This window comes from Kryptolebias marmoratus, linkage group LG13 (genome assembly GCF_001649575.2).
Source record: "Kryptolebias marmoratus isolate JLee-2015 linkage group LG13, ASM164957v2, whole genome shotgun sequence".
NCBI lineage: Eukaryota > Metazoa > Chordata > Actinopteri > Cyprinodontiformes > Rivulidae > Kryptolebias > Kryptolebias marmoratus.
In genome coordinates, this window is record NC_051442.1 from 1,594,156 (window position 1) to 1,615,402 (window position 21,247).

The 21,247-nt window shown below is 46.1% G+C and overlaps 1 protein-coding gene across 5 annotated transcripts in view; it reads right to left on the bottom strand.

Moving 5' to 3' along the window:
- Positions 1–163: 163 nt before the first annotated feature.
- dbn1 (drebrin 1) overlaps positions 164–21,247 on the bottom strand; it is a 48,499-nt gene continuing 27,415 nt past the window's right edge. For 2 of the 5 annotated variants that reach the window (XM_025008199.2, XM_037979015.1), the window contains exons 2-15: positions 13,640–13,695; positions 12,676–12,788; positions 12,076–12,150; positions 9,188–9,373; positions 8,977–9,054; positions 8,688–8,839; positions 8,543–8,600; positions 7,672–7,728; positions 7,328–7,442; positions 6,002–6,130; positions 3,461–3,568; positions 2,090–2,583; positions 1,916–2,015; positions 164–1,095 (exon numbers count right to left, since the gene is read on the bottom strand). In XM_025008199.2, the coding sequence (XP_024863967.1) occupies positions 1,040–1,095; positions 1,916–2,015; positions 2,090–2,583; positions 3,461–3,568; positions 6,002–6,130; positions 7,328–7,442; positions 7,672–7,728; positions 8,543–8,600; positions 8,688–8,839; positions 8,977–9,054; positions 9,188–9,373; positions 12,076–12,150; positions 12,676–12,788; positions 13,640–13,695 (1,777 nt within the window). In that variant the 3' untranslated portion in view covers positions 164–1,039. Of the gene's footprint in view, positions 1,096–1,915; positions 2,016–2,089; positions 2,584–3,460; positions 3,596–6,001; positions 6,131–7,327; positions 7,443–7,671; positions 7,729–8,542; positions 8,601–8,687; positions 8,840–8,976; positions 9,055–9,187; positions 9,374–12,075; positions 12,151–12,675; positions 12,789–13,639; positions 13,696–21,247 lie in introns of all 5 variants that reach the window. The other 3 variants (XM_017426835.3, XM_025008201.2, XM_025008200.2) reach the window with 3 other exon arrangements.

The following is a 21,247-nucleotide window of genomic DNA, read 5'->3' on the forward strand; positions in this document are numbered from 1 at the left end:
CTGCAGGATAAAACAAAAGTTAACAAATAAAAGTTTTGTTTGAAGGCTGAATTACCAGGGGCAGAAAAAGACCAAAAATACAAAAAAAAGGAAATAACAAATATAATTTGACACCAGAAATGTAGAGTTCTGCTTTTGGAAAGAAAAAAGTCCCCAAAAAAGAATCAGTTCGACAAATTTATTGCGGTTTCATTTTTTTTTTACCTGAAAGCCAAGCTTTCCTACAAAACTGGAAAAATATCTACAGTCTGTCCATCCAGCCTGGAGGCAAAAAATTTGTGTGAATAAATCTACAAGTGATGAATTTAAAGGAAATAACAGTGACGCTGTAATTCAACCACAAGGTGGCAGACAAAGAATAAAAGTGCACTGGAAAAGAAAAAAGCCATTTTAATCTTGAACTCAGTTTTTAAATCATACAACAGGAGTGAAAAAGGTCAAAAAGGCGCCACAGGTTTGTTCAATCAACTTTCAGTTCGGGTACAATAGAATAAATAAAATATTCCATGTTTTCATGAGTTTAAATACAAGATTATCAGACTTTCAGACGTGATTATTTGCAGGTTTGAAGGCAGAAGGAAAAAAAAGGAAGAAGAAAGTGGAGATAAAACGTGGCAGCTGTTCTGATTGGCTGTTTTTATTTTTATTGTTATTAAAGCACTACAAACTAACGGCGTGGGCCGAGCTTCATCGTCTCTAATAGCAGTGCGCTACGTGGAATAAATCATGTACACAAATAAAACCCCTCGCTCCCAGCTGTTACATCTGCATAGAAAACAAACAAACAAACAAACAAAAAAAAAGTCCCCAAACAAATAAATAAACACACAGAAAAAGAAATCAGATCTGAGCCTTTTGGGACTCAGGCTACTGTTTCCTCTAAAAGATAATACAGAAGGAGTATTGATGCAAGACTTTTGTTAATAAGATCTTTTTTTTGTTTTGTTTTGTAGGTGCTTTTTTTTAGAAAAAAGAAAAAATCTGATTCTTCATGAAGCACACTTCCTACTTCCTCCTGATCTGAAGTCAGAGCGGCGGGTTAGTCTTCGTCATCGTCGACCACGGGGTCGGCGTCCCAGCACGTGATGTCAATCTCTGAACACACAAACAAACAATAAGTGTTTATTTATTTATCACAAACAAACAATATTCTGCCATTTTTTCCCCAAAAACAAACAGCTGGAAAAGTCTAGAGCCGTTTACTGGAGAGTTTACCGGACTCTCCGGTAAACTCTACGGCCTCTCCGGTAGTTTTAAATACTGTTCTCTATAGACAGCACCGAGCAAAAGCTACAAACAATGTGTCCTAAAACAATTATTCTACATTTGTAAATTTTATAAGATAAAAACTACATACTAAGAAACATCTCTAGACCAATAAATTAATAAACTTTATTAAAAAGACACGTTTTAATTTATTTTTTATTAAGGAAATATGTTAAATCCAGCAGGTATTCTTTATTTTTTTTGTTTCTTCCATCGTCTTTAACACTTGTTTAAGTTTTTTATTTAAAAGATTCGTTTGTAAAGTTATGTTATATTTAAAAAACTTTTACATGTTTAAAATAAAAATATGACCCTCTGTGTTAATTTATCATTTTTTACAAATAGGTTGTTTGACGTTAATAGTGTGAGAATAAAAATATTTGAAGAAAATGGCATGAAAAGAATATTTTTGCAATTTGTAGAGCAAGCGTCTGCTCAGTGATAAAATATCATGATTTCATTAGAAAACTTAAACCAATAAAATTAATAAAATGATTATAAATAGATTCTTGTTTACTAGAATTCAGATTATCACCAAAAATAAATTTGCAGTTGAATTGAAAATAGGATTATGACATCATTAAAGATTAAAGATTGTTATTTGAGAAATGAATGTTCAGTAATTGGATTTTCAGGTAGTTCGTCTCACCTGGCGGCTTGTTATAAAAAACTGGTGCTGGTTTAGCTGAGGACTCCTCTGATTGGCAGAATTCTTCCTCCTGTGATTGGCTAAAATATCCCTCACTCGCCTGAAAACAGGAGACAGAAAACTGGTCAGAAGACAGAAATAAATCTGAGGGACAGCCGTTTGAATCCGTCTGACCTGAGTTCCTTCTTTCAACAGCATCTCCCCGTTGGTCATCAGCAGCTGTCCATCGTCCATGTCCTGAACGTCCCCGGAGGCGTGTTGCAGTGCATGCTGGTAGCTGAGGGTCATCTGGTCAGAGCCCGTCACGTCCACCAGGCTGGACGGGTCGTCCTCGGCGCCGGTACCCGAGCAGAAGCTCCCGTCCATCATCTCGTCGAAGCTGAGGAGGGGCTGAGGCCTGCCGCTGGTGGCGGCGGTGCTGGGCGGGGCGTCGTCACGAAGCACGTCGGCGTCTCCCATCAGGTCCACCAGGTTGGAGGACTGGGAGGTCTGTCCGGGGCCGGGGACAGGGACAGAGTTGCTGTCCCACAGGTCCACCAGGTTATCTGTCTGGGAGTCCCACGCAGAGAAGCCGGAGGACTCACGGGCCTGGGGGACGACGCTCTGCACGGGCTTGGTGGACGTGGACTCCTGGACGGGTCGTTTCTGCTCCGGCTGCGGCACCGAATCTGAAAACAAAAAGATAGAATTACGTGACATTTTTCAGAAGTTTTGTTTTACTTTATTTATTTCTCCAACCCCTCAGAAAGGTCCAAGGCCCGGATTCATCAACAGATCGTGTCTCTTTTGTGAGTCTAAACGAGTCTTTTGTGAGTTCAGAGCGAGTCCAACAAGGACTCAGAACAGAGATAATAACAAGGTTTTTTTCACTTTCTCCTCTTTTAGTTACGCTTTGGTCAGAGAGAAATAACACAGTCTATGGGGGCAGCAACGACAGAAGATTCACTGAGGGACTCTGAGTCACTGGTTGCCATGGTGATTCCCACCTTTTCTGGGGAGCAAGGGGGAGGGGCCAAACACAGCTGCGCTTTTCATTAAAAAACCCAGAAACTCCAATTAGAAATGAAAGCTGAACCTCTGAGGTGGAACAAGACGAACATTCCTGCATTTAGCTGCAGAAACTGGAAACTTTGAGGTCATGAAGGCAGACAGAATTAGTCGAAATCTCTAAAATGATCAAACTTCAAACTAGAATCATTCAAAACACAGGAAGTTAAAGTCTAACTTTCCATAACAATAAACTCTGAAAGAAGTTTCTTCTGTTTGACGGAAACTCAACATTCAGGTTATTTATTGATTTATTGATCTACCCACACAACGACCAATTGAGACAAATGTTTGGATTATTCGAGAGGATTAAAGAACCAAAAATCTTCATGGAATAAAATTAATGTGAATAATAATCCCAAACAATCATGATATTTGTGCTCTGAGACGAACATCATGGTGTAAAGAAAGTATTAATATTAATATTTGACTTTTCAGGAGCAGATTTTCTTCTCTGCCGGTTTGAGGATGAATCATGTGAGCAGCGTTCGCTCGTACCCCACTCCTCTCTGCGCTCTTCGTCCTCCCGACTGAAGTCCTCTTTGATTGGTGTCGTGACTATTTTAGGGATGGGTGAGACGGCGGCCATGTTGCGCTCTGTGCTCCCTTCATCACCATCATCATCGTCGCCCCCTGCAGGAGAACATAAAGAACTGAAGAAGCAGAAGAAACGCTGACTATCAGGCACTGCAGGCTGAACGGAGAACGGGTCGGTTCCTCTCATCTGGACGGACGTTTCATTAAAGCTCCAGAATCCAGCTGTGCGCTCATCTGGATTCTGGTGAAAAGTGGATCTTTTAAACACGAACACAGCACCAAACTGAACCCCAGTTAAAACCACAGAGTCTTTCAGACTTTTCACAATAAAAGCTTCTCAGATGTTTCATGAGATTCTGGTTTTTACAGTCAGACGTTTTATTTTCTCATCACCAGAAGCTGCAGATGAAGAAACAGGAAACTGTTAAAACGGCAGATAAGAGTCAGCGTTTTCATTTGGAGAAAGATGATCTGATTCTGAAAACGTTGGAGTTTAAAACCAATAAAAACTTTCCTGAAACTGTTCTTAAAAAACTGATCTAATATTTTTACTCCAATCTTTTGCCATTGTATTATCTGCCCTTTGACCTTTCCCTCCTGTCGCAGTTGGCCACGTTCCAAAGACATTCAGTCGAACCCGGCGGCGACCTCTGGGTCAAAATGGCCTCCGTTTTAAAACTGATATCTGCTTCCTGTTTATCTGTAAACAGGTTTTTAATGAGCTGAACTTTCTGAAACAGCCCAATTTTTGTTCCTTTTGTCTGTATTAAAGGTTGAATGTTTTGGTTTTTGTATTGCTGATAAAAAAATAACTTTTTATTTATTTCTGAGCCACCGAGGAACCGTGTTGCTGTCTGGAAGGTGGGCGACAGAAATCTGGTTAAAATGTACAAAAATCCCCATCATGGCCTGAAATCCAACAATCACAGACGACGAGATGAAGTTCCATTGAGACTGAAGACAAAGATCCACTTTCAATGAGCGGCGACTCGGGAATGACTCGGGAATGACTTGGGACGTCACATTTTACACAAACACTCACAGGTCGGTGGGTTAACGGCGTCAGCAGGACGGTTTGAGCGATCGGGGGCAGAGCGGCGATGGAGTCCACAACCAGAGGCGTGAAAATCAAAAGACATCCGTCAGAGACACGAGGGGGGGAAGGGGGGGTCAGGGGTCAGGAGATCAGTTTGCTGCTGATTCAAACCGACAAACATTTAATCAGAAAACAAAATAATTCCACATCAGACTGGACGACAGCTAAAGCACGACGACACAAACAGCCGAAGGTTCGGGCTTTCAGGGGGCGGGGCTTAAATTCTGCTTGAAACGGGTTAAAGATGAATTCTTTCAGCAAAATCACTAAAGTCCAGAGTCTGTCCTCGTGATCGTTTTAAATGTTGGATGAAATCATCTTTTAGATATAAAAATAAAAATAAACAACTAGAAGAGAGCAGAAAAATAAAAATGTTAAGAAGTAAAGAGTTCAAAGGCAGAAACGGTTAAAATGTCATTTTCCTCAAAAGAGTTGATTAATTGTTAGAAAATGGAGGGAAGACGAGAAACAAAGGAGCAAGAACCAGAAACCCGGGAAGAACAACAACGGTACCAAGGGGGAACCTGAAGAACCGACCCGACTGCTCCAAGACAACACTGGACCACCAAGTACGGTAGTGGCAGCATCATGATGTGGGCACGTTTTAAATGGGCAGGAAGTGGAAAATTGGTCCAATTTACAAAACTAAAAATGGACGGTGATTCATCCAGACGGTCCTGAAGGTAACATGTGACTGGGCTGAGACTGATGGAGACCAGGTGGAGACTGATGGAGACCAGGTGGAGACCAGGTGGAGACTGATGGAGACCAGGTGGAGACCAGGTGGGGACTGATGGAAACCAGGTGGAGACCAGGTGGGGACCAAGTGGAGACTGATGGAGACCAGGTGGAGACTGATGGAGACCAGGTGGAGACCAGGTGGAGACTGATGGAGACCAGGTGGAGACTGATGGAGACCAGGTGGGGACTGATGGAGACCAGGTGGAGACTGATGGAGACCAGGTCTCCACCTGGTTTGAATCCCAAACTGCCGGTACAGAATAATGTGCACGGCCAACAGTACAGATCTGCTGTGAGCCCAAAAATAAGCCCTGATTTTTAAACAGCTGGACGCTTGTTGGTGTTTTGGTCACAAACAGTTTAAATTCAGAAAACTGGTTTCTTTTCTCCCAACGGCTGCAGCTCGACGAGAAACCAACCAGCTGAAAGCAAACCGGTTTCAGTTTGCTTTGTTCCGACTGTCTGAATCCCGTGAAGCTGATCGGTTAGGAAACCAAAGAAAATTCTTCCCTTGGCGCTCGTGTCTCCACGGTTCTGGTTCTGCTTCAGTTTAGAAAACTTTAAAGCTTTTCTTGGTCTGAGTTTTATCAGATTTAGTTTTAAGATCCTGCACCGAGCTTCTGCTCCGTCTGTACTCCTCCAAACGGTTCCTGTGCTGTACCTACCGGCTGCGGCGGCGGGCTGCGTTCGTGCGTGTGGCGGCGTGCGGAGGGGGGATGCGCCCCGCGGCGGGGTGGCTGTACCGGGGCTGCTGGGATTGTGCTGCTGCCTCAAAAACGGGCTGTCCAAACGGCCTGGCGGTCGCGCCGACACACAGAAACCAACACGAGGACACAAACACACAAGACATGGACATGAAGCGGCGGACGAGGACAGAGAGGAGGGACAAGGACACGACAGGGACGGCAGACAGGGACGAGTTCAGGAGTTCAGCCGACCAGGAAAGAAAAGATGAGAAAACGCAGAGGAGTTAGTATTTAGATATAAAGATGGCGGACATGAAGGTAAGAAGAAGAAAAAGACAAAGAAGAGTTTAAACGCTGCAGACAGAAAACAAAATCCTGTTTTCACTTTTATTTAACTTTTATTTCACCAGATTTATCGTCTGATTGAGTCCAGCTGGGATTCCCTGACTCAGGAGTCAATAAATATTAGTTTGAACTAATTCAGGTTTTCTGGTTAAATCAGTAACTGGTTAAATTCCTCCACCTGCTGGTGGAAACTGGTAACTGCACCTTAACTTCTCCACATGATGTTAATATTTTACTAACTTAAAGCTGCTCAGAATCACAAACAACTTAAGTTTCTTCTCAGCTGTGAGTCCAAACGGGGAAATGTAGGAGTGAATTCTCCTCAGTTAAAGATCTGAGACCAGAAGATGTTTGGACCTCTGGACGGTAGAACCTGAGGGACAGCTGGACGTCCTCTCAGAGGAGACACTTCCTCAGGTCTCAGGTCTGTTTGTGGAAGCGCAGATGTACGTTTGAAGGTTTCTTCACGTCAAAATGAAACGCGACAAACGGGCGGCCATGTTGACCCGACGAAGGTCCGATTTAATCCGAAGAACGTCCGGAACCAGAACCTGAAGCAGGAATTCAACACAGCAGTCCTGAGGACACGGGTCTGAAGTCAGAGCATGGACAGGGAGTGACCCTGAAATCAGTAGGGATCATCCCTGACTCATGAGTGGTCCAGCTGAGTTAGAACACAGACTAGGTGTTCACAAACGGGTCACCTGTGGTTTGACCTTTGACCCTGTGACCTTAGAGCTGTGCAAAAGTCTTGAACCACCCTCCACCATGAAAGGTGTTCGCCTGTTAGCAAAATATCTCACCAACATCTGGACGGAGGTTATGAAACCCCCAGAAAGAAAAGACCGGATGAACGTAACCTAAGAAATGACGCCTGAATCCAGGATTTCTGCTCTGCCCGGTGGAGCAGGGGTTTTCAGACGTGGGACACGGACACAAACATGGATCGAAGGAGTTTACCGGTCCTGTGGACGGAGACGGGCGAGGTGTCCACGCTGATGGTCATGGCTCTCTCCTTCTGCTTGAAGAACTCCCGAGGGTTTCCCGACCGCTGGGCGATGATGGCCTTCGCTTCCTGGACACAACGAAACGCGGCGAACATGAAAAAAACACGCCTGACGGCCTCCAGGTAGGACCCGAGAGGCTGCAGAACAAACGAGACAATAAAGGATCGGCTGTTCTTAAGTCAAATGTCAAAAAGACGTTTTAGCGTCAATAATCCTAAACTAAAAAGGTGAAACTGTAACAAAGTTTTTCATTTTCTTCCTTCCTCTGAGGAAACGCCAGGAGCTCCTCAGACTGACCTCCACCTCCGACTCCTTCTTGTCCAGGTGGAGGTCCTCGATGCTCGGCTCCGACGCCTGCAGAGAAAAAAAAACACCTTCAGCTGTAAGAACCAGCAGCGGCCAGCGAGGGGCAGCAGAGAGCAGCAGAACCACAAACTGTACGGAGCTCCATGAGGGCCAAAAATGTTCCACGAAGCTCCTAAACAGAGTCGAGTCGAGTTTTTACCTCCGACCGCGAAGTTTCCTGTTTGTCTGTCTGTAAAAAACTGAAGAACATGTTGGTGTTTTAACAGAAACAATGGATCAGATTCTGGTTCTGATCCAGATGATGTAATAAGTTTTAATCTACATTTTGTTGTTGTGTTTTCTTTAGATGCTTGTTCCTGTTTTCATCCTTTAGAGGTACTGAAGGGGAGATAAAAGCCTTCAAAATAAGAGCGCTGTTCCCTAAAGGTGAAGAATTATTATCAATAATATTATCATTAAAGTTTCTGGTTTGATGCTTTTACATTCAAACATTTTTTGATCCTCACTAACCTCCAGTTTTATATTTAATTGTAGATTTTATCCTGTTTTCCTCAGAAATCACTTTTTAAAGATTCATCCAACTATTTGTGAGAAAAAAACAACAAAATAGGAATCATTTCTGGTCATTTAATCTTTTAAATAAGATAAAAAACTACATTTAAACTGAAATAAATATTTAAATTTCTTTTTGTTTTGAATATATTTTTAGTTTCTGAAGCTCAGGATTTAAACTCGACTTTCAGTTTAATTTATTTTTCGTATTTTTTTTTAGGTAAAAAGAACAGAATTGTGGCACTGATTTAACTCCGTACATCATGCTTCTCAGGTTCATCTGGTTCCTGACAGCTCAGTAAAAACTCACGATGGTGTTCTGGTTCTGCAGCCTTTCTTTGGCCTCCTCTTCCTCCTGCATCTTCTTCCTGTGGACAGATTTGCAGACATCAGAGCCGAGAAAAGCTCCGGGTGGGACCGGCGGGAGCTGAGGGAGCTGAGGGACGGGCGCCCACCTGTGCTCCTCGATCTGCTGCTCCCTCTCGCGGTACCTCATCTCTCGGTTCTCCTGCTCCTTCCTCTCCAGCTCCATCCGCTCCTCCTCGAAACGCTGCCGCTCCTCTGCGGCCTTCCTCCTCTCCTCCTCCTTCCTCAGCTCCTCTTCGCGCTGGGAGACCAAACAGAAATGAGTCCGGACAGATCCGACGGCGGCCATCTTGTACTGGCTGACTGTGATGCTAACGTAGCTTTAGCATCACAGCAGCTCTTCCTCTGGTTTTTGTTTTCTTTGCTTCCAACACGAACCTTGGCCTGCTCCCAGAACTCCTCTCTATTGATTTTCTTCATCTCCACCTCTGCGTTGGTCTTCTGGTACACGGTGCCCTGCAAGGAGGACAGGAAGACAGGAAGACAGGAGGACAGGAGGACGAAGGTTTGTTCAGGAGCTGAATTATCGTCTCGTCATCAAGCTTCTTCTTTTCGTTTTATAGGAACAGTTTGTCGCATTTAATTTGACCTTTTTTTCTTTTTTTAAATCGTGTTCAGTTTCTCCTCGTACCACGTCCGCGTGCTCCTCGTCTCGGGTTTTCAGGCGGCTCAGAACCGGGCTCGCCACCGCCGCCGTCCCGTTGGTCAGCCGCTGCCCGATAGCCAACGGGTCGATGTCGTCCAGGCTGCTGGCGTTGATGATGACCTCCACCCCCTGGGAAGACGGGGACGTCTCAGTTTAGGCTGTTCATAAACAAACCGAGCTAGCAGCTAAGAAAGCTAACTTTAGCTTAGCATTAGCCAAATCAGGATGATCCAGCAGACTGACGTGCTAATTTTAGCATTTTAGCTTCTCTAAAATCCAAACTACAATCTGCTTTTTTATACGAAGCAACAGTTGAAACGTTTGTTTAACTTAATTAATTTTTTAAATTATGTTTAAATGCAATAAAGTTAAAGTGTGATGCTAATGTCCGTCTGAAGAAACGTGTAACCCAGCCATGAGAGGCTAGTTGTTAGCCTTAGCATGCTAATGGTTAGCCTGTCATGGTAACGTTTTAGTAAAGGTATAAGAAACTAAGAGGATGTTTCAAGTTTTACCTAAAATAACAGAAGACAAACCCAGTTAGTAGCTATTAAAGCTAGCTTTTGTTTGCTAGTAGCCAAAACAGGTTAGAATGACAACAGTTTATACAAGCTAACTGTTAGCATTTAGCTTTTCAGACTGCTAATTAGCTTGAATGGAACATTGTTTTCTTTGTATTCTCGTTAAGATGAATTAAATTAAACTGCGATGCTAACAAGATGCTGGATGTTAGCTTCGTGCTAACGGTTAGCCTATTCATGCTAATTTCTGCCTACAGAAGTGTTTAATGCTAGGTGTGTTAGCCTCTTCCTGCTGAAAACTCTGTAATCCAGCAGGTTATTTTTAACCTTGAGATGCTAGGTGTTAGCTTTGGCTAACAGCCAGCCTATTCATGCTAATATCTTAGCAACAGACGTGTGTAATTTTGTTTTTTCTCATGCTAATATGAAGGACAGTCATGGACGCTGCGGTGGACAGACGAGTTGGACACGCGCCCAGCCTGAAGGAGGAGCTGCTCAGTTTTCAGGGTTGGCTGCGTATCGATCTGTTAGCCAAGGACGTAACCTCAGCCTCTGCTGACGACTTCATCGTCCTAATTTGTCCCGTTTAGATTTGTCGCCGCTGAAGCAGAAGAGAAATCACTGGGTGCAGAATAAAAGCTTTTCTCGGCTTCCGGACGCTCCTGATCGTATATCAGTCTGTTGGTATTCTTGTGAATACGGACGTTTCGGAGCTGCGGGAAATTAATCTCGGTCCCTTTAATGCCCTGGAAGTGATGGAAACACAATATGTGCGTCTCTAAAAGGGTTATTTAAAACCCTGCCGGCGTGATGAAGTTGATGCTGTGTGGGAGAAGAAGCTGCCACTTAGAATAATGACACTCAAACACTTTTCAGCGGCCATAAAAAATGTATAAATAAAAAACCCACCTCTGCTTTCATCTCAGTGGTTTTTATCTGCTCTGTAAATCCAAAAATACAGCGAGGCGGGCGTACAGGTGCGAACGGCACCGCTTTCAGAGATTACTTCACAAAGGGACGCCGTTCGTCACGTCCTTTCATCCTCCTACAGGTTCTAATGCGATGAGGCGCCGCTCGCCGCTTCTCTGAACGGGACGCGTTTTTAGGCTCGTATCTACGGGGACGGGGCGTCCATTTCTGTTTGTCCCTCGTCCCCTGAATGGACCCGATGGACAGTAATGTTCAAAGTCAAATAGAAGAGATTATTTAAAGCCTAATCTGCTGCAGCAGGTGTGGCGTTTTTAAAATGTCTCAATCTGTTCTCGGTTTCATTTCCGTAACCCTGAATCTCTGAACGCAGCGTCTCACCGTCAGCTGGAGTCACGGAAACTAAATGGAGACAAGTTTGAGACGCCCGCCGCGACGCCGCAGCCGGAAAGTATGTTGAGTAAAATGTCCAGAACGTGTCCTGAGAGTGAGACGCAACGAAGCCGAGGACCTTTGGAGACACTTTGGAGACTCTGTTTGCAACTAAACGGCAAACAACACGTTTCTGTCCGGATGTTACTGAGAATAAATCGGATTTCTGTCCCAGTTTAGTCCCAAAGTGTCTCAATTATGTCTCAATTTGATCACAGTTTATTCTTTTTTTCCTGTCTTCAGTCACAGTTTGGTTTCTTCGGTCTCTAAACCCTCTGAAACTGAATCCAGACGCTCAAAACAATTTGAGAGGAAATTTCATCACACACAAAGTTCCCGAGGTGGACGTCCTGGGACTCAGGTGGACGTTTGGAGACATTTTGAAAACTTCTTTACAAACGATGAAAACAGCAGCCTAATTTTACTGGACTGGGACGGATTAGAGACACGAAACTGAATCTCACTGAATTTAGTCCCAAAGAGTCCCAATTATGTCTCAGTTTGACTGAAATTTATTCTACTTTGTGTCTCAAATCAGTTCCAGTTTGGTCTCCAAAGCGTCCCCGAGTCGTCTCAGGTTTCTGACACTTCCCGACTCACGGAAACTAAACCGAGAAGAGTTGGAGACTGGTTCGAGACTCCAGTGACACGAGCTCGATGCGCCGCGACCCTCGAGCCTCTCGGACGCTTCGAGACGTTTCAGAAACTGTTTGGCGGACGCCGTTTGAAGGACGCCGCCATCATTTCCGCCTGTCGGGTGAGATTTACGTTTTTTCTTGTCAATCCTGCGTCGCCAGCAGTCGTTAACCAGAGACGAACTGAAGGTCGGCGCTCGAGGAAGACGGAAACTAAATGTCCAATGAGACAGCGGCGCCACCGATGCCAACAGGTAACAACAGGAAGTCACGTTCAGGGAGGCGGGATTTAACGGCGAGCGGCGGCGCTCCTGACCTGGAAGAAGTCGGCGACGGTGGCGACGTGGCTGGCACAGGCGCACTTCCTGGCGTCCGGGACATCTTCTCCGACCTGCCGGGGCGGGAAGAAAAGAGGAACACGTCAAACAACGAGGAGCGAGAAGTAAAAATTTTATTTTTATCCCTCGGAATCATTATTGAGTCTCTCTTTGAGGTCCGGCTTCCTCTGGTTCTGCTCATCAGCAGCTTTTCTCCGACGGGCTTCAGGTGCTTCAGTAATCAGCGCTTATTCACAGGAAGCTCCCCGAGAGCCAATCAGGATCATCTGTTTGTTCGCCGGCCGCAGCTTCATCCCCGTCCTGGTTCTGTTCCCGTCAGAACCGCCGGCTTCCTTCATTCACTCTAAACCTGGTCCTGTTGGAGCTCTAAACCCGGTCCTGTTTGGACCCGGTCCTGCTTGGACCTGGTCCTGTTGGAGCTCTCAGTTTAAATGATTATTTCTGAGGACAGATCTGCTGAACCTGCACCTCCGGACCGGACCGGCTCCAGGTCCGCCCCCCCTTATGACGATGACCCGTCAGATTAAAGCTGTGCTGCGACCCGTGGCGACCCGCAGGTTCTGCTGGGCCCGGCTCACCCAGTTGATGAGGATGTAGCGCGGCAGCGCGGCGGCCGGCTCCTTCAGGCTGCAGAAGCCGTACATCACCCGGCCGTGGTCGAAGGTCAGCGTGATCTCCGGCAGACCGCCTCCTGCAGCACAGACAGAACCACGGGTCCATTAGGCCCGGGAACAACAATTCAAACAGTAATCAGTCCCATTCAACTGGACCCGGATGAACGGACGTGGATCAGAACCGAACCGAGGAACGGGACTGAACCGGAGGTTTGTTGACATGTAATGAACAGAACCGGGATAAATAAACGGGTCTGTGGAGAACAGGAATGAATCGGACTGACTGGGACTGGGTTTAAATTATAATCTGATTTCTTCTCTTTATGAGATTAAAACTGTTCAAAAGAAAAGATTTAAAACGGAACAGTTTGAATCGGAGGGATTTAAATGATTTAATGAATTGGACTGAAGCGGAGGGTAGGAAACAGATTTTATGTTTTAACCTGAAATAAATGAACTGAAGTGAATAAGACAGAGGATTTTGGATTAAATTGGACTTTATATATTTAAACTTCACTGTTTCCTGTTGAATCAGAGCTTTTTTAGGTTCAGAGAACTGAGTTAAAAACGATTCGATTAGTTTCAGGGATCTTCAGAGTCAAACTGGTTTTGTCTGAATGAACTGAAATAAATCAGCCAATGAGTTGAGGACTCGACGACACGCCGGTCAGAACCAAGTCGTCGACTCAACGGGTTCCTTAAAGGACCTCATCGTCTGTTTAGCTCAGAATTTCCTCCATGCCTGGCTGATGTGACGGTGTTTCCTGCCGAGCGCGATCATCGGATGGAGAACCCGCAGGACCTGAAGGACCAGAAGGACCTGAAAGACCTGCAGGACCCGCAGGACCCACAGAACCTGTAGGACCTGCGGGACCCACAGGACCTGAAGGACCTGTTGGGGTCCCAGCTGTCGGGGGAACGGGCGTACCTCCGGATGCAGAGAGCGTCAGGTCGTTGCTGTCGTCCTCGTAGGCGTACAGAGCCCTGAAGAAGACAGAGAAGAAGAAAGAATCACTCAGAGAGAACACCTGGAGTCGGATTATTAATCCCACCGGAGACAGATTTATTCCCATTTAATCTGATTCATTTGAGTCCTGAAGCTGAGGAAGCAAACAGGAAGGAAACAGGAAGGAAACAGGAAGCAAACAGGAAGCAAACAGGAAGCTGCCAGCAGGGTCCTTCAGAGGACGACTCTCAGCTACTACCACACCCAGTCTGAGCTCCACCCACCAACTCCAGACACTTATGGCTGGATTAGCTGTTGCGGCCATCTTGAAGAGCGGATCAGCTGAACATGCAGGTTCAAGGAAAAATAAGCCCCGCACCTCTTGGGACGTCAAACAACAAACGGCCTCAGTTTCACTTCGGTTCTGGACGCCGTGAGGTGAAAGTCCAAACCGCATCAACAAACCATGACCCAACGGGGGGAGGGAGGCACCAGCGGGAAACATGAGACGCCGCTGATTGGATGACGGCACTGTTTGACCTTTGCGTGTGTCCAGCGTCTCCTCGTACGTTTGTCCTGACTGTAAATCTTCTCGGACAGCGGCAGCTACGCTTCAGGCGGAATAACTTCCTGTTCAAACGCCAAGCGGCGCCGTCGTCCAATCAGCAGGCAGGCTGGTGGTTTTTGGACTTCAGGGCCACCGTACGAACGAGACGTTTCAGCCGCAGAAACAAACAGGTCTGACAGGAAATGAAGACGTGACAACAGGAAGTGAGTCCGACTCTATAAATAATCCCTTTAAAGCAGACAGCTGTTTATTATTCATATAAAGTCATCGTGACCCAGAAACAGCAGCCGAGGAAGAGGAGGAGGAGGAGGAGGAGGAGGAAGAGGAAGAGGAGGAGGAGGAGGAAGAGGAGGAGGAGGAGGAAGAGGAGGAGGAGGAAGAGGAGGAGGAGGAAGAGGAAGAGGAGGAGGAGGAGGAATTAAGGTCTGTGTTTGAGGAAGAAAAGCAGTTAATCAGCGTGAACCCAGAACATCTTCATCAGATGGTTCTGAGGGTCCAATCAGCCCAAACCAGGACCAGGTTCTCCTCGTTTGTACCGGAGATCTGCAGCTCTGACGTAGAAGTCGACCTGGTTCTGGTTCAGCTGAAGGTTTATTAACGAAAATACACAAATATATACTTTAATGTTATTAAAAACAAAAAGTTCAGCAAAGACAAATACAAATATATAAAAGACCAGGATGCTTACTTGTTTGTTTGTTTGTTTGTTTAAACTGAATAAAAACAGAAAATGTTTCAGATCAGATCTGAGCAGCAACAGAGGAGATGGCTGCTGCAGAGACAAATCCCCCCCCGGTGAACACAAACATCCCTACAGGGAGCGTCTCCATGGCAACCAGCAGCATCCCCCATCCTCAGCTCGCCAACGAGGGGGGAGGGGGATCATGTAACAGACACAAGACCTCCGACATCACCGCTGCGCCCACCTGAAGGCACGTCAGAGAGACGCACACACACACACACACCCACGCACAGACACACACACATCCACACACACACCCACACTCAAGGTCGACAGGGTGTGTGTCGCTCAGATCCTTTAACGGTTTGTTTTACGGAGTGTCACAGAACTCACAGGATTCAATCTAATCCAACTTTATTTATAAAACAAACAGGAAACGTGACAAATATTAATCCTACAGGAAGTAGAGAGAAACCAGGACTGAACCTTTGACCCCACAGATCTGATCCGTCAGAGGAGGACGCTCAGCTACGACCAGCATCTGTAAAGGTACAACCTTCATGTCGGCTAAAATAAATCTGTCGGCCTGGAAAGACAAAACAAGACGAAGCTGGACCAGATGTCCCCACAAAGACAGACGTCGGTTTATTAATCTGAGACGCTTAAAGTGTGAAACACGAAAAGAGTTTTATAAGTGACTTTAAGGACATCAGGACGTCTGTTTGGACAACAACAACAGGAGACAAGAGTTTAAACGTCAACAACTCTAAAGGACTGAAAACCAAAAAGCTTCGCCTTCAGGTCTTTTGGACAGAAGCTGAAGTCAGAAAACAGCCGACAGTTAAAGCTGAGGGACAGTCTCACTGCTGGGGACCAGCTGAGGGACAGTCTCACTGCTGGGGACCAGCTGAGGGACAGTCTCACTGCTGGGGACAAGCTGAGGGACGGTCTCACTGCTGGGGACAAGCTGAGGGACGGTCTCACTGCTGGGGACAAGCTGAGGGACAGTCTCACTGCTGGGGACAAGCTGAGGGACAGTCTCACTGCTGGGGACAAGCTGAGGGACAGTCTCACTGCTGGGGACAAGCTGAGGGACGGTCTCACTGCTGAGGAGAAGCTGAGGGACAGTCTCACTGCTGGGGACAAGCTGAGGGACGGTCTCACTGCTGAGGAGAAGCTGAGGGACAGTCTCACTGCTGGGGACAAGCTGAGAACCTCTGAAAATGCCGTCCACAGCCGCAATCAAAGCTCAGACAGATTTTAGCTTCAGAGCTTCGTTTGTTGATCGATCATCCAGAGGCTGAACTCACATGCAAATCCCTCCACCTTCCTTTCTTCCTGAGGGTCATTAAGGTCTCTGCCGGCCTCAGTTTAGAGGTGTTTTGGTCAAACGTTAGATTCAAAACTAACGTCTCGTCCGTAAACTGACCGGTCCAACGAAGACCGTAATGACCCTCTGGAGGGAGGGGAGGGACTCTGACCTCCTGGGGGAACTCCCTGGGATGAGGAAAGCTGTCAGATCTGCTCCTCTGCGGCTCCAACCTCAGCAGAACACATTCAGGAACGTTCCTCTGGTTTCCACAGAACCTGAGACCCATAAGGGCACGGAGTCACGGATCACTCAGAGGGTTTTAATCACCGGAGGGAAACGGAAACTATGTGCGGACCGTAAATACTGAGAGGCAGACGGGAAACGTCGCTGGGGATGATTAACGGCTGGTTCTCCTGTGGTTCTTACAGAAACAGAAACTCACGAGGTGACCTAATGTGTGAAGAAAGAGGCAGACGGAGAGGAACCGAGCCGTGCTGCTGAGCGGCTCACAAACGCCCCCATCTCTCCGGAGGTACGCCGCCGCTTTGAAGCCTTTTCCATTTCAGAGAAACGCTGCCCACACACAGACACAAAGGCTCACAAGAAGCTCTTAAGACACAAAGAGAATCGGTTCGTTCTGCGAGTGAAAGGTTGCTCGGGGGACGGCGAGATATAAATAGGACGTTGGACGAACAGCAGCCAATCAGGCGGCTTTTCTACAACAAGTGACCTTTGAGATGTTTTAGGCTTCGGCACTTCCTGTGTTGGACCAACAGGAGACATCCTGGCGTGACGGGTCAGCGGTAACCTCAACCAGGTGTTCAGGGAGAGCAGGACTCGCAGTCTGAGCACCATTTAAGGGCTTTTATTTTGGCGGTCCAGTCGTCTTTGATGATGTTCTGCTCAGCAGTCATAGATGAAGAGGCAAGAGTCTTCATCCAGGCTAGGCTAAAGGCTAACCTAACGAGTGTCGGTTGTTTACATGTTTCAGGCTTATTAAACAACTTTAGCTACCGCCAAAATAAAAGGTTAAAAACAAAAACAACTGGACCTTAATTCTGCAGCTGAAGACGTTTGTCTCAGTTCAAAAAGCAGAGAGGGTGGAGCTCCAGCTTTTAAAGCTGAGATGTTCTGTAAGATGGATTCACCTGCAGATTAACTCACTCTCCTCACAATAGAGGCTCATTAGGGTCTTTGTTTGACTCACTGATGGGCCACTCTGGTCACACATCAGCTAATATTTGTTTGGTTTGTTACCATTTTCTCAACCGAATATCGACTGTGTATGTGGGCGGAGCCTAAATAGACCCTGTATATACTGATGGTGCAGATTATTCTAAACGTACGAGTCCAGTGGGAGTTATCGAAAGATGTTTGACGTTTTGATCTTCCCTCAGAGTTCATCGGGTCTCACAGCTGAAGTCCAGAACCATCTCCTCTGGATTTGAACCCGCAGCTCTGAGTCAGAGCTGAAACACCGGCTGAAGCACGATGCTGGTTCCGCCGGGAGGTTTTCTCACCAAAGTTTTCCGTAATTCATGGACAGTATTTCCTGAGTGATTTTATTTTTCCATCTGGTGGATCCATCAGTCTTCCTGCTGGACGTGTGGAGAGAAACCTGAGCAGCAGACGAGACGATCTGAGTAAGAAAAGAATCTGGTAACGCTTCCGTCGGTTTTCTGTTTTTATTTAACCGTGTTTCTGCCGTTAACCTCCATCTGTTTTCACGGAGAGGCGAAGGTTTGGCCTCAATCTCTCGCCGCCATGACGTCTGAGAAGTGGCTGCTGGGTAAAAAAATCAGCTCCATTCCTCAACACAAGATGATCTGAGTGTAAAACTGAAAGCAGCGGGCGACAAGCATTCCTTCAGGGACTCTTTGGTCTTTAACTGTAAGAATCGTCTGATTTTCTGGGCTGCTGGTTCCACCTCCTCCTGTGTTTGTTTGTTTGTTTGTTTGTCAGCTGAATGTTGCACCTTATGCTCCATCCTCCAGGATGTGAATCCGTCTCTGCTGTGGGTTTCATTTCTGCTCAAACAAAAAGACTCCCGGTTTGAAACACCTCGGATAAAAACGGATTCGTTTCAGGTTTGAGCTGCAAACTGAAGAGAAAACCTCTGTTAACGAGGACTCCTTGTCCTCAGCCTGAGACTGAGACTCCCGTCTTCTCTCCTCTGGACCTGGACAGATCAATCCAGACGTCCCACAGCTCCTTCCTGCTCGTATCGATGGGCAGATCTTCGGCTTGTAGAGGCCGAAGAACGTTTTTGGTGGTTTTAAAGCGCCCTGAAGCCGAAGCTGCTGTCGCCACAGCGAGTCCTCAACCAGGAAGCTGAAGTCTAAAATTAGAGACATTCTGGTTTTACTGTCTTCCTGTCTTCGTCACGTCCACGAAAGGTGTGAGAACATGTAACTGACTGTTTTTCTGTTAGCAAAATATCATCAGATTTTAACAAAACTCTGAGAAAGAGATCACCAAACAGCTAAAATGAACAAAATAGTAGCTAAACCTAAAATTAGCAAAGTTGCAGCTAAAATCTGAAATGAGCTAAATGGTAGGTAAAAGCCAATATAAGCAAAATAGTAGCTACAAGCTATAATTAGCAAGACAGTAGCCAAAAGCTAATGGGAGCAAAACTAACAAAAAAGAGAAGCTTTGTTGACGTAGCTGTCAGAGAAAAATGTAGGAATTACAGAGATCTCTGTGTATTTCTGTGGGGAAAATGATCGTAAATAAAGTTTAATAAATCAAACAGTAAAGAAGTCCCAGCAGCCTTTGGCTGAATGAGCCAAACATTCGGCTGTATGAATAACAGAAAGTAGGTGGGAGTAGTTTGGCTGCAAAAAACCACAAACAAGAAACTAAAAACAGGAAAATAATCAAATATTTACAGATTTTTTTCCTGATGAGAAACGAAACGAGAACAAATAAAGAGAGAAAAGTTCGGTTTCATTTCGGCTCCGGGGTCAAAAACCCGATTCTGTTTCACTGAAGCAGAAAGAGGAAGAAGCATCATGAGACGAGCAGGAAGCTGCATTTCCTGAACCAGAACTTTCCTAATTTCACTTCTGCCCGGAGGATCGACAGAGACCGGAAACCTTTAACCGAGTCAAAGATCGTCAGACGAGTCCGACGAGTCTAAGTTCAGATCCAACTGAGAATCGGGTTCTCAGTTCGGTTAGATCGAGTCTTCGCTCCGGACCTTCGGGTCTCCAGTCGGTCCAGATTCAGATGAGTCCTCAGCAGGAGGACAACCAGCTCAAAACAAAACGTCTTCATCTGAAGCTGGACTTCGGCTGCTGGAGACCAGGAGGCGAAAACAGCATCGGGGGTCGGAGTCTCCGAAACGTCTCGAGAAGTTGGCGAGGGTTCTTCTCTGGCGAGTCTCAGAGGATCTTAATCTCCTCGCTTTGAAGTTCAGAGAAGTTGGGCAACAAACTCAAACTGGTTGCTGACTTGTTGCCGACATCTCGAACTCACAGAAATCTGAGACTGACAAGAAAATTGACCTTTTTTCTCATCATTTTGAGTCTCCGACCGGCCTCTAACAGTGAGGACCACTGAGACTCCGCCTCCTATGAGACCCCGCCCCACAGACTCCATCCTCTACAGACTCCGCCTCCAGGTTCCTGTCGGCTTCAGGAACTAAAGATTCTCAGACGAATAAAACCTGAACAAGAAAAACTAAATGTAGCTAAACCACAGCTAAAAGGTCAAATTAGCTAAACCACAGCTAAAAGATAAGTTTAGTAAAACCATAAACAGAAGTGAGAATGAGCAGAACAGTAGCTAAAATATAAACTAGCTAAAATAGAACTAGCAAAACAGCTGAAATAGATTATAGAGAACTTTATTTTGAAGGGACTGAAGAGATCTCTGTGTTTTTTCAATGAGAGCTGAAGTTCATGAGATTTTAGCTTCTTTCAGACTGAAACTAAAACTCTGTTTGTCCTGAAGTCTGGAGCGTTGGTCTCTGTGGACCGAAGCAGAGTGTAGCAGGAGGACAGCCTGTCTCGCTCTGAGCCCTGTGGACATGTCCCCGTCACTTCCCGGGTCCCTAATCAGCCCTCCTGGGACCAGGACTGAGCCTGACTCAGCAGGACCGGCTGACAGAAACAACAAACTGTTTCCAGAGTTTTATTCAGTTTATTAAATCTTCTCTCTGCAAAATCGAGACGGCCGAGCTCTCAGTCTCAGGTCGTCCCTGTAGGTCGATAAGAACAGCGCAGTTGTGAAATTATCTTCTGAACGATGTTCGTCTCTACGGTTCTCTGGAACCAGAACCAGGTTTGGACCGGTCTGTTTGGGCCGAGGACAGTCGGTCCCATCTCAGCAGAACCAACAGCTGCTGCTTTGTTTGCTGAACGGCTTCACAAAAGACTTCCTGTCGTCGCCGAGCCGCCGTCTGCTCCGCACCAATCAGATGTCGGCGCTGACCCGTCCAGAGTGGCGCTGAGAGCGGTGGACAGGTGGACACGTGGACAGGTGGACAGATGGACGGGAGACGAAACCGAACGTTCTGACCTGATGCTCTACAGATCCAGATAATCAAACCTGGTTCTGGACTCATAAGTCCGCCTGAACCGGGCTGTTTCACTGAGGGTCAGACATTTTTCATTATGTTCGGGTCAATTAGCTGTGGCAGCCATCTTGAATTGGAGCGACTTCTGAAGGTTAATCAGCTGAAAAGAATAAAATTTTATCTCTTCCTTCTAACATCCGAAGCTCTCAACAACGGAGATCCATCTTGTATTAAAGATCTTATTGGTCCATATTTTGCTAACAGAGTTCTTCGCTTTCAGGCTGCAGGTTTCCTTGTGGTTCCTAAAGGTTCTAAAAGGAGAACAGGAGGCGGAGCTTCCAGTTCTCAGGCTGACACCCTGTCTGCTTTAAGACTTTCCTTTCTGATCAGTCCTATAGTTCGGGTTGGTTTGGGTTTCCTGAGGTTCCCTTAGTTCTGCTGCTGGAGGACAGACTGTCCACATGTCCTCACTCTGCTGCTGGAGGACAAACTGTCCACATGTCCTC